The following is a 13,482-nucleotide window of genomic DNA, read 5'->3' on the forward strand; positions in this document are numbered from 1 at the left end:
TCCCTCAATGGTAGAAAACCCTAAGGAAAGAAATCCCAGCCGCCGCCCACTTTGGCCTCCCGTTCCCCTCTCATCCTCTTTCCTCTCAGTCCCTCCGTTTTCCCTCCGGACCCTCCTTTATATCGTATTGAAAATTTTTAGTTCTCCAAGACGTTTCCACTGCGCATCCTTATAGGCGAATCTGCTACCAAAGGAAGCAATAGTGAACTAAAGATGAATATTGATGATCTTCCTCAACATCTGTTGGTTGAAATCCTTTGTCGACTTCCTCGCATTAAAATCGTTTTTCAATGTAAGTGTGTGTCCAAACGTTGGTCTGCTCTAATCTCGAATTCTTATTTTGTCCTCTGCTTTCTCTCTGTGCGAAAAGGTACAGCTGAGGACACATTATTTTTTGAGACAACCAAACGAAATAAACAAGATAAGGAATTTGTTAACATGTCCGCACTTTCGTCTGGGTTCAGGACCCACAAGTTCTTTCTTAGTTTCGTCCCTGGCTTTGGTCGGCTAGCTGTGTGCGCGACGTATAATGACTTAATCTTGTGCTGCCCAGAGGATGGTCTTTCACGTGATTACTACATCTGTAATCCATACACCAAGCAATGGGTTGCTCTTCCTCCAGCGCCAAGAGTTCATCGAGCTGTAGCAAAAACGGGATTCATATGCGACGGTGCCTACTATAACTGCAAGGAGCTGGACGGTGATCGTATAACTAGTACAAATGCTGGCATCGAGCTTAATTCTGAGTATAGGTACAGAGTTGTGAACCGAATTCGTCAGCGTGGACAGAATCCCTTGCAGTTCAGGGTGGAGATCTTCTCATCGGAGACTGGTGAATGGACACAGTCAGTTATACAATGCCCCCAAGACTTCCTTAACTTTGATGACATCAATCCGGTAATGCTTGCCTACAAAGGAATGTTGTATTGGTCTGCTAATGGTGGAATTCTTATGGCCTTGGATCCCTTCAACAACAACCCTAAGACCACTAGTACTAGTGGTAGTACTTGTGCTTATATTTTTGAGAATCAATTCTGTCGTTTCACTGCATTTGATAAGCCTGCTTTTGCACCCGAAGACACTGATATATGTCTTCAGTGTCTAAGCGTGTGCCAAGGGCGTTTACGGATGTGCTACTCAGGGACTGGCAAGACTCGGAGTGTTTGGGAGTGGAAAGAAGTACAAGAGCAGTCGCAAGGGGGCAAATTAATGAAATGGTTTTTGATAAAAAGGTTTTCGTGGGAGCAACTGGTTACGGAGAATAATCCAGTAATTAGTATATACGCATTGCGGCGGACTAGGGTGTTGGCTTTAGACCCAAAATATGAGAATATCTTATATGTAGCTCTGGATGGAGATATTGTAGCATGCGACTTCCGTACACGAACTTCGTTCAAGAGACTTAGAAGGAGGCCCAAAAATGATTGGAGTCGTTATGACGCGGAAGCCTACTCATTTTCACGCCCATCTTGGCCGACAACAGTTCCTAAACCGTTTCCTCGTGATGATGATGTATTGGTTGAAAGATACACTGATATGAATGTGATGTTATTCTTTTCCAAAACCGATAATCCAATAAACAGAATCTATCCGATTTGGGAATCTTTCATCATGGCTGCGCTTCCGAGCGGGTGCAAATCACGCAGTTTATCTCTCAGTTTCCTTCCTTGTTTTGATCAAACCAGACAAATCGAGTCATATGTGTTGGGGACATATAATGACTTAATCTTGTGCTGCGTAGAGGATGGATTTGCACGTGATTACTCCATCTGCAATCCATACACCAAGCAATGGATTGCTCTTCCTCCCACCCCTCGTGTTCATCTGGAATCAGTACTAACGGGATTCACGTGTGACCATCACTACTATAACCGTGAGGAAATGATGGATGATCGGACAAGTACTTCCAACAAGAAGCTTGAGTACAGGTACAGGGTGGTGCGAATTCCTGCACCTGTAGTTGAGCATAATTTCTTGGAATTCACGGTGGAAATCTTCTCTTCTGAGACTGGAGAATGGAGAGAGTCAGTTATATCGAGCTCCCGAGGATTTAGTTTTACTTGCCACTCTTGTACTCCAGGCGTTGCTTACAATGGAATGGTGTGCTGGTTGGTTTTTGGTGGCCTTCTTATTGGGGTGGATCCGTTCAACAACATAAACAACAGTATTTCGACAGGTGCTAATATTACTGGTGACATTGTCGTCAACAACGAATTATGTCGTTTCGTTCAATTCCATAAGCCCGAATACAACATTGAACGTGTTGAGTGCCTAGGTCTGTGTCGAGGGCGTCTGCGGATGTGCCATTTTGATCTGGACGATCCCCGCAGAAGTGGCATTGTGTGTGTTTGGGAGTTGAAAGAAGTTGAAGAAGAAGATGATCAGCAGGCGGATGGAATTGCAAGCAGATTGATGAAATGGTGTTTGATAAAAAGGGTTGACCTGAAGGAATTAGTTGCTGAAAATCCACAAATTGATGAATGTTGGGCAGAGGGGACGATAGGATGGTGCTTTGCCAAGGTGCGGGCTTTTGACACAAACGATGAGGATATTTTGTATCTAGATTTGGGTGGAGATATTGTGACATTCAACTTGCGGAAAAGAACTGCATTTGTTCGAGGGAGAATCAGTCCAAGAGATACCATGTCTTTTAATGAGTTGACGAAGGCCTTCCCACTTTCGCTCCCACGTTGGCCTACACCACTTCCTAATTAAACTAGACTCATTATTTCCAATCCAAGTGCAACTGACGACAATTTGCGGTTTTATCTTATGATATTTAAACATTCTACCAAATAAATTAGATTTAGACTTTATAATGTTTCACATTGGCTTTTTATGAACACGAAAATGGGTATCTAGTGGGTTGATTGAAAGTAAAATTGAGATTTCCCGCTACCCGTAGGCATTAATGGCCACGATTTTTGTTGTACAGCGAAATGTTGGCTGATTGCTATCCATTCTCTAAGGGACACGGGTCTCCAACGGCCCATGAGTTCAGAGAGAGTGAGTTTGGGATGTGCCATTTCGATCTGGATGATCCCTGCGAAAGTGGCATTAATATTGTGTGTGTTTGGGAGTTGAAAGAAGTAGAAGAAGAAGAAGGTGATCATTGTTGGTTTTTACAAGCCATTGCAAACATGTTTGAGTTGAAATTAGTTCTACATTGAAAACTAGAGTTTCTTAAAGGTGTTAATAAACATTACTCTTGGAAATAGAATAGTTTGGATTGAGCTATGCAAGTAGCCCAATTGAATGGCTTATGGGTTTTGGTCTTTGGGTCAATGCCTAATTAGTTGGGTCAATGGTTAATTAATATATATATATATAATATTTAATTAATCAAAAGATGGGCCTTGGACCTCCTGGGCTTTGTGATTTAAATTAAACCCAATTAACAATTAATTATTTTTGAATTATTTTTGCAAGGCATTGCAAACATGTTTAAATTGAAATTAGTTTCACATTGAAAACTAGAGTTCCTTGAAGGTCATCGTAAGCCTTACTCTTGAAAATATAATAGTTTGGATTGGACTATGCAAGTGGCCAGATTGAGTGGCTTGTAGGTTTTAGCCTTTGGATCAATGGTTAATTAATATATATATATATATAATTAATCAAAAGATGGGCATTGGGCCTCTTGGGTTATGTAATTTAAATTAGAGTGTTGTTATTTTCATCCACCTTATCTTTAAACTTTTAAAGATAAATTTAACCCTATTGTAAAATGACTTCAAATGACTTAAGGAAAAAGAAAGAAAAAGAAAAAAAACAAATCATAGACTTCTCAAGTTCTCACCTATCGTTTGATAGAAAGAAAAAAAAAACATAAGAAAACTAGACTCCTTGCTCATGATTCCTCTTATGACTTTTCAGCGCTCAGAAAAATAACAAGACAATGGATGTTGAAGAGAACGATTTTGGCGAAAAAGTAAGGAAATCCTTTTTGAACAAAATTTCTAAGATCTTTACGATTACTTAAAGCACTAGGAGATGAGTATTTCTTAGACTCTGATTCTTTTCCCTTAAACAAATTAAGAATCTGAAAACCTGAGGATGAATCAACAATTCTATGATTTGGGCTCTGTTGATTACACAAAGAACATTCCTTACAAAACCAATTTGGCTGAGGATTTTTTGAGGCATGAGAAGGTGAAGAAGGCTTTGGGGGTTAATTGGTCGTTGGTTTTTTAGGAATGTAGTAATTTGGTGGGGGGTATTTTACATGAAGATGTGATGAAGAGTGTGAAATACATGGTGGAATATTTGATGAAGAAGAACAAGGTCTTGCCGTACCGGGGGAAGTTTGATTTGAGAGATGGTGTGGTTTCTGTTGAGGTAAAGAGAGATGTATAGTAAACATGAGAGACATAGAGAGAGAGATGGAGCATGAGAGATGAAAAATAAGATACAACAAAAATGAGAAAGAGATGTGTGGGCCGTGAGAGAGAGAGAGAGAGAATAAAAGGAGAGAGGAAATGAGGTAATAATAAAGGGTATTTTAGGAATATTGGTTGGTGGAAAAATAGGATTGTGTTTTTTAAAATTTATATGGTGAGTGGGAATATAAGATGGGTGAGAAATAGGACGGGTCGGTGGAAATAGCAGCACTATTTAATTAAACTTAATTAATTAATTAAATTTCGAGTTAATTATTTATTTATTTTTTAAACATTCAAATATCAGATAAATTTTTAAATTAAAAATTTTTAAAAATTCGTATGGACCATTTGTGATAAGTGTGTAAACCTCAGGGATGTTTTGTGATATATATGTATGCCACGTTAGCAAATTAACAAAGTTTTTGACAGAACCTAACGGCAGAGACCATTTGTGATTGCACATACTAACCTTGAGGACCATAAGTGACACAAAAAAATATTAAGGATGCAATCTGATAGTTTCGTAAACCTTAAGGACGTTTTGTGATAATAAGCCTTTCTTAAATTATGGAGATTTTTGTCTTGACTCTGGTTTTTCAAGCTCGGATGAAAAGATCAAAAGGAGAGAGAGAGAGAGAGAGAGAGATGTCAATTTGGAATAAATAAAAATAAAAATTTATCCTAGCTGATGTGGCTAATTTATAAGCATAGGATTGCTTGGCCGATCCAGATGTTGCGAAATGTGGGTAAATGCGTACTTTGTAAATGCAAAGGCTCGGAATCTGATATGGAGCATGGTTGGAGTTGTATTTTTCCAATTCTCTCTAAAATTTGTCTAAAAAAGTGGTTTAGGGAGCCCATTACTTTTTGGTTAATGTTCTCTTCAGATTCCAAAGCATAATATTCTTTTTGGTTAACCTATTAGTACATGTATATGTCAAGCGAAAGAATACGTAAATTTCGCCTTTCAGTCTCTTGCCACATTTTTTGTATTGTGTACACAAGTGCAGTTAGAATTGAATTTTTATTTCAATAGTATTCACAACAATGCACAATTTTTTTTTCGTTATACTTATATATGTGCTTAATGATAGAATAAATTAACCAACTAGCTACTAGTTTAGTGAAAGTTTTCTTTTCTAATGTTAAAAGAATCGATGTCTCGAGTTTAAATCTCTTCTCCCGTAAGGATTTCAAAATGCAGAAAAAGTTAACGCAAGGTTAAAAAAATAAAAAAATAAAAAAGTAAGAACGAAACAAAATGAGAAATGCAATAGTCACAAGAGCACACTGATATACCAAAATCATAAAAGTTTAGTATAATTCTAATATTTAAATACATAGAGTACTTGTTCTGACTCTACATGATACCCAATAATATAAGACCACATTTTTTTTTCTTTATAAAGATCACTAAACAGAAAAGACTACAATGAAATTTTAAGCCCCAAAAAAAAAAATTAATAATAATATTGTGTGCACTTGGTTAGGAAATAATTAGTCGTTTAATTAGGAAGTGGTGTGGGCCAACGTGGGAGCAAAAGCGGGAAGGCCTTTGTCAACTCATCATCAATTCCATCTCTTGTCCTGATTCTCTCTCGAACGAACGAAGTTCTTGTACGAAAGTTGCATGTTACAATATCTCCTTCCAATTCTATATACAAAATATCCTCATCGTTTGTGTCAAAAGCCCTTACCCTGGCAAAGCACCGTCCTTTTCGACATTGCCTGCCATCGAGCAAGTCAGAATTTTCCGCAACCAATATTTCCTTCAGGTTAACCTTTTTAATCAAACGCCATTTCATCTATTGACGCTCAAAAATGGTTCGGCACTTTTGAGGCCAACTTAGTGATGAGGTGGGATGGATGATGAGTGAAGGTGGGGACCTTCACCAAGTGTGTGAGGATTTGAGCAAGCGATAAACATACAGAAGACAAGATATACGTGGTTCACCCTTAATGAATGGGCTACGTCCACGGAGAAATATATTCTCATTATTATAATATTGTGTATTTACATTGGTACATGAGGTTGGACCCAAATTTAAATGTAAGAAAAGGGAAGGTCATGATTAAAGACCAAGCCCAGCCCAAGGATCCTTTTCTAAGGGGAGGAGTGGTCTCCTTTTATAGGTGAGGGGGAGCCTTCACTTCTTGTAATATTCCAATGTGGGACTCTTTGCTTTGCCTAAAGTTGCTTCTAGTTGCTTGGTCAAATATGGTATAAACATCATCAATCTGCCTGCAATTCCATCCGCCTTCTGATCATCTTCTTCTTCAACTTCTTTTAGCTCCCAAACACACACAATGCCACTTTGGTAGGGATCCTCCAGATCAAAATGGCACATTCGCAGACGGCCTTCACACACACCTAGGCACTCAACACGTTCAATGTTGTATTCGGGCTTATGGAATTGAACGAAACGACATAATTTGTTGTTGACGACAATATCACCAGTAGTATTAGCACTAGCACCGGTCAAAATAGTGCGGTTAATGTTGTTGAACGGATCCACCCCAATAAGAAGGCCACCTAAACCCAACCAGTATACCATTCCATTGTACGCAACGCCTGGAGTTCGAGAGTGAGAAGCAAAACTAAATCCTCGAGAGCTTGATATAACTGACTCTCTTCATTCACTAGTCTCAGAAGAGTAGATTTCCACTGTGAACTCCAAACAATTCTTTTGAACTGCAGGAATTCGCACGACCATGTACTTGTACTCAGCATTAAGCTTGATGTTATTAGAACTTGTTCGGTTACCAACAAGTTCCTCACAGTAATAATAGGGATGGTCGCACGTGAATCCTGCTAGTACTGGTCCCCGATGAACTCGAGAGGTGGGAGGAAGAGCAGTCCATTGCTTGGTGTATGGATTGCAGATGTAGTAATCAAGTGCAAAATGACTATCCTCAGCGCAGCACAAGATTAAGTCATTATATGTCCCCTGTTCACTATGGTTAGTATGTTAACTATGATTAGCAAGTCAGTAAGTTTGTTACAAGTCTGGTACTTAGCACGTGTATTAGTTAGACAGCTAAGCTGTGTGGTTAGTCGTTAAGCCCCTCTGTGATCTGTTTACATAAGAGTGGGCTTTGCTTTGTAAGAGTTAGTTGATTGAAATCAAAACTCAGAATTCTCTAGTCTTCTCCATTTATCTTTCTCTGATATTTCTGAAATTCTTCTCTTCTTTCTTTTCTGTCATCATGGTATCAAGAGCCAGCATCGCTCACGCTTGATCCTCTTGCTTCTGCTCTTCAATTCTTCTCTTCGTCAAATTCTGCTTCAATTCTTTCGTTTGTTCTTCCATTCTTCAATTCTTCAGTTTGTTCTTCAACTCTTCAATTCGTTCTTTCTTTCTTCAAATCTCTTCAATTTGTTCTTCGACTCTTCAATTCATTCTTTCATTCTTCAAATCTTCATTTCGTTCTACGATTAGGGATTTCTTGAATTTAGGGATTTGCTGCACTTCGGGATTTACTACTTCTCATGGCGTCGTCTTCATCAATCAAGGTTGAAGGTATCTTGGGTATGGTTACCATTCGTCTTGGTGATGAAAACTTTCTTAAGTGGAGTTTTCAGATTGAATCTCTGCTCCAAGGCTATGATCTTTTTGGCCATTTTGATGGCTCGCTTATTCCTTCCCCCAAATTTGCGATTCTTGATGAAATTGGCGTTACTTCAGAGGTCACGGCAGCTTATAGGGATTGGTTGCGTATTGATAAGTCTTTCTTGAGTTTTCTAATTGTCATTCTCTCTAATGAGGCATTAGAATATGTCATTGGCAACAAGACCGCTCGTAAGGAATGGCGTCAACTTTCTCACCGCTATGCTACTATATCACGAGCTCGGATTAATCATCTCAAAACCGAGCTGCAGACTGCTCGAAAGGTGCTGACTCCATTGAACGGTTTCTTCTTCAGCTTAAACACATTCGTGATAAATTGGCTTCTGCTGGGGTCCCAATTTCATATGATGATTTTATGATCACCGTATTAAATGGGTTGCCTTCGGAGTATGACATTATTAAGACAGTTCTCATTGCTCGTGACTCGTTGATCTCCCTGAAAGATTTTCGTGCTCAATTGCTTGCTGCGGAACAGACTGCAGAAGCTCGGATTCATACTCATCATGCTCTGTATATGTCTTCTACCTCTTCTCATGGTTAGGTGTTGCAGCATCCTGGTTCTTCTTCTACTGGTATGGGTTTACTTCTCACTCCGTCTGTTGCCTATATGGGTTCTCATGATGCTTCTGGTTTTCATAATAGAGTCTCTGGTTCTCAATCTTTCTCTGGCAATGGTCGTGGTTTTTCTTCTGGTAATGGTAGAGGTTTTGCCTCTGGACGTGGTCGGTTTTCACAGACTCTGTACCTAAGTTCCAATTTTCATGGCGGGTTTTCTAGTGCTCAAGCAAGATTTGGGGACTCTTCTTCTAAATTTTCTGTTGTTCCAGCATGCCAGATTTGTGGCAAACGTGGCCATACTGCCGTGAATTGTTATCTCGTCATGGTGATGACAGTTCTAAGATTTTTGGGTCAATTATTGCTTGCCAAATTGGTGCTTTGGATTGCTTTCATCGCTCAAATTATGTCTATCAAGGTCAAGCTCCTCCATCCACTATCTCTGCTATGGCAGCTTACAGTTCTTATATGCCTACACATGCTTATGCTCCAATGACAACTCATTCGAGACAAGAGACGACATATCATGTTTGGATTGCAGATAGTGGAGCTTCCCATCATATGGTTGCTGATGTCTCTACTCTACACGATGTTACCCCCTGTGATTCCATTGATCAAGTGACCATGGGGAATGGTGAAGGTCTGAATATAACAAATATTGGCACTACTGCTTTGTCTTGTGCTTCTATTTCTCTTAAAATGCCTTCTGTTTTTCATGTTCCCAAGCTCTCTGCAAATCTTTTATCTGTGAATCAGTTATGCAAAGATAATCATTGTATCATAAGCTTTGATTCTGCTGGTTTCTGTATACAGGACAAGACAACAAAGGCAATTCTTCTAAAGGGCTCTAGCCATAATGGCTTATATCCCATTCCTTGTAAAGTTTCATCTGCCCGGTTCTAGTTTTCCAGTCCAACAGCATATCTTGGTCAGCGTGTGAGTTCTACTACATGGCATCAGAGATTGGGTCATCCAACAAATGAGGTGGTGAAGCTTATGCTTAAAGATTCCAACATGGTTGTTTCAGAAGATGCATAGTTTGATTTGTGTCCTTCATGTCTTCAAGGAAAGATGCACAAGCTGCCCTTTTCTAGTGTTAATGTTAAGTCAGATATTCCTTTTTCTAAGATACATAGATGTCTAGGGGCCTTCTCATTTTAAATCCATTCATGGCTTTCGATATATTGTACTCTTCTTAGATGAGTGTACTGGCTTTGTATGGATATATCCCCTTTTTAATAAATCTGAGGTGTTCTCCAAGTTTCTCAAATTCTTTGCTTTGGTTCACACTCAACCGAATGCTAAAATTCAGCATTTTCAGAGTTATGGTGGTGGCGAGTATATTAGCAAAACATTTACTGACTTCCTTGCCACTCATGATATTCTGCATCAGATTACATGTCCATACACACCATAGTAGAATGGTATGGCTGAGAGGAAAAACAAACATGTTGTAGAGACTGCTCTGACTCTTTTGACTGCAGCTAATATGCCTGGACAGTTTTGGTATCATTCTCATGCACATGCAGTCTACTTAATAAATAGAATGCCAAGTCAGTTCTTAAAGCATCAAGCTCCTTATTTTCGATTGTATAGCAAGCAACCAGAGTTACAGTCTTTAAGAATATTTAGCACTGTTGTATATCCATATCTTAGATCTTATAATGTGCATAAGTTTCAACCTCAAACCATTCAATGTGTATTTTTGGGTTATTCTTCAGGGTATAAAGGTGTTTTGTGTTATGATATCGCCAATGACAAATTTATCATCTCCAGACATGTGATTCATGATGAATCTGTTTGGCCTTTCAAGTCATTACTGCTCAATTCAACGATGCTGTTTCTGAATCCCAAGAAGCAATGCCACCTATTCTTTTTTCCTTTGCCTTTGCAAGAAGTTACACCTCGGGCTACCACAATCACATCAATAACTCCTTCAACATCATCTTCTACTTCTGCATCTTCGGTTGCGCAACCATTAGGTGGTTCAGATTCAGTTCTTGTTCCAGAGGTGCATCATCCCCTTTTAGGTGATCATCACCTGCCAGTTTTACCTCCTCCTGAGCATTCATCTTCAGGTACATCCTCATTTGATTGTTTACCTATTGGTCCTATTAATACTCATCCCATGTATACTAGACTTAAGGATGGCATAGTACATAAGAAACAATTTCCCAACTATGTGGGGTATTATACATGTTTGAATGCTCATATTGAATTAGATGAACCTGTAAGCTATAAAGGTAGCCTCGTTTTCTCCACAATGGAAACAGGCCATGCAAGAAGAGATTGATGCCTTGCATATGCAAGGTACTTGGAGTTTGGTTCCTAATACTGGAAATAAAAACATTGTTGATAGTAAGTGGATTTATAAGATAAAGAGGAATTCTGATGGTTCTATAGCTAGGCATAAAGCTCGTTGGTTGCTCAGGGATTTAGTCAAGAGCAAGGCTTGGATTTTAGTGAAACTTTCAGTCCTGTAGTGCGTTACACCACTGTCAGGTTAATACTGAGTCTAGCTGCAATGAATAAATGACAATTAAGACAACTTGATGTTAAGAACGCCTTTTTACATGGCGAATTGGAAGAAGAAGTGTTTATGAAACAGCCACAAGGGTTTGCAGATCCACGTTATCCTGATTTTGTATGTAAGCTTAAGAAATCATTGTATGGTTTGAAGCAAGCTCCAAGGGCTTGGAATGCCAAATTCACTGGATACTTACCAGCTATAGGTTTTCAAGCTTCCCAGTTTGATCATAGTCTTTTTGTTAGACATTCAGACTCAGAGGTTGTGATCCTCTTACTCTACGTTGATGGTATTATTCTCACAGGTTCTAATGAGAAGATGGTTCAGCTAGTGATTGATGAGTTAAGTTTTGTATTTGAAATGAAGGACTTGGGTAAGCTTAAATTCTTTCTCGGCTTGCAAGTATCTTATGCCTCCAATGGTGATATTGTTGTTAATCAGTCCAAATATGCTAAAGAGTTGCTCCACAAAGCTGGGATGCACTCTTGTCGATCTTGCTCAACTCCATGTAAACCACATACACAGGTGTTAAAAGAGTCTGGTGAAGTGTTAACTGATCCAACATTGTTTAGGAGCATTGTAGGGGCTCTTCAATATTTGACTTTTACAAGACCAGACCTTGCTTACTCTGTTAACTCTGTGTGTCAATACATGACTCAACCTACTGATCTTCATTGGCATTTGGTGAAAAGGATTCTCAAATATATGCAAGGTACTTTAGAATATGGCCTGAGTTTTACAGCTGGTGATATGCATCTCTCTGCATATAGTGATGCTAACTGGGCAGGAGACATCAACACTCGCAGGTCTACAACAGGTTTTGTGATATTTTTGGGCAACAATCCTATATCTTGGCAGTCAAAGAAACAAGGCTCTGTTTCAAGAAGTTCTACAGAGGCATGGTATAGGGCTCTAGCCAATACTACTGCTGATTTGGCTTGGATTCGGCAGGTTTTAAAAGATTTGAAGTAGTATCTGCCTGATCCTCCAGTTGCATATTGTGATAATTTGTCTACGTTGGCTCTTAGCTCAAATCCAGTATATCATTCCAGAATTAAACACTTGGACATTGATTTCCATTTTGTAAGGGAGCGAGTGCAGAAGAAGGATTTGCTGGTTCAGTATGTTTCGACAGATGAACAACTTGCTGATGTATTTACAAAGGGTCTATATGGTCCTATCTTCTCACAGCATTGTGCTCATCTTAGGTTAAGAGAGTTACCTAAGTAGGGAAAATGTTAACTTAGGTTAAGAGAGTTACCTAAGTAGGGAAAATGTTAACTATGGTTAGTATGTTAACTATGATTAGCAAGTCAGTAAGTTTGTTACAAGTTTGGTACTTAGCACGTGTATTAGTTAGACAACTAAGATGTGTGGTTAGTCGGTTAAGCCCCTCTGTGATCTGTTTACATAAGAGTGGGCTTTGCTTTGTAAGAGTTAGTTGATTGAAATCAAAACTCAGAATTCTCTAGTCTTCTCCATTTATCTTTCTCTGATAATTCTGAAATTCTTCTCCTCTTTCTTTTCTGTCATCATCCCCAACACATATGACTGTATTTGTCTGGTTTGATCAAAACAAGGAAGGAAACTCAGAGGTAAATTGAGTGATTTGCACCCACTGGGAAGCGCAACCATGAAAAAAGATTCCCAAATCGGATAGCGACTGTTTACCGGATTATTGGTTTTGCAAGAGAATAATATCGCATCCATATCAGTGTCTCTTTCAACCAATACATGATGAGGAAACGGTTTAGGAACTGGTGTCGGCCAACAGCGTGAAAATGAGTATGCTTTCGCATGAGCACTTTTGGGCCTCCCTCTATTGTTGGTTTGATCAAAATCGGATAGCGTGTTGATGAACGAACCTCTTGTACGGAAGTTGCATGCTACAATATACCCATACGTACATGTAAGATATCCTCATCTTTGGGGTCTAAAGCCAACACCATAGCCTGCGACCACGAGTTTCTATTTACCCATTCAACAATTACTGGATTATTTTCCGTAACCAGTTGGTCCAATAAAAACCTTTTTACCAAAAAACATTTCATTAATTTGTCTCCGTTGGTCGGATCTTGCCTGTTGCATGAAAATATTAGTAGCCTTTTGTTTTGGGAAGTATACATTTTTGTGATTCATAATCACCTTTGCAAGTACTAGCCATACCATCAAATACGAAACAGCATTTTCATCTAATCTTGTATAAACAAAGGCAGATAAATTAAACAAAACTCTCATACTCTTTTTGTTTACTTGTAATTCTTTATTCTTAAGGGGAACTAATGTTGTTGGTCCCAACTCCCTTCTTGTATGCGCAGTTGCTCACAGTACTTTCAATCACTGAGTAAATGAGCTAGGACTAAAATTATGTATTGCAAGGAAACATGGA

General features: G+C 39.0%; 1 protein-coding gene across 1 annotated transcript; it reads left to right on the forward strand.

The window, feature by feature from the left end:
- Nucleotides 1-2,898, forward strand: LOC103323432 (uncharacterized). Its single transcript, XM_008225431.3, has one exon. It carries the CDS (start codon nt 214-216, stop codon nt 2,713-2,715), a length of 2,502 nt encoding a protein of 833 aa, XP_008223653.3. The 5' UTR covers nt 1-213; the 3' UTR covers nt 2,716-2,898.
- Nucleotides 2,899-13,482: the final 10,584 nt, after the last annotated feature.

This window comes from Prunus mume, linkage group LG1, assembly GCF_029339155.1.
Source record: "Prunus mume cultivar Tortuosa linkage group LG1, ASM2933915v1, whole genome shotgun sequence".
Classification (NCBI taxonomy): Eukaryota; Viridiplantae; Streptophyta; class Magnoliopsida; order Rosales; family Rosaceae; genus Prunus; species Prunus mume.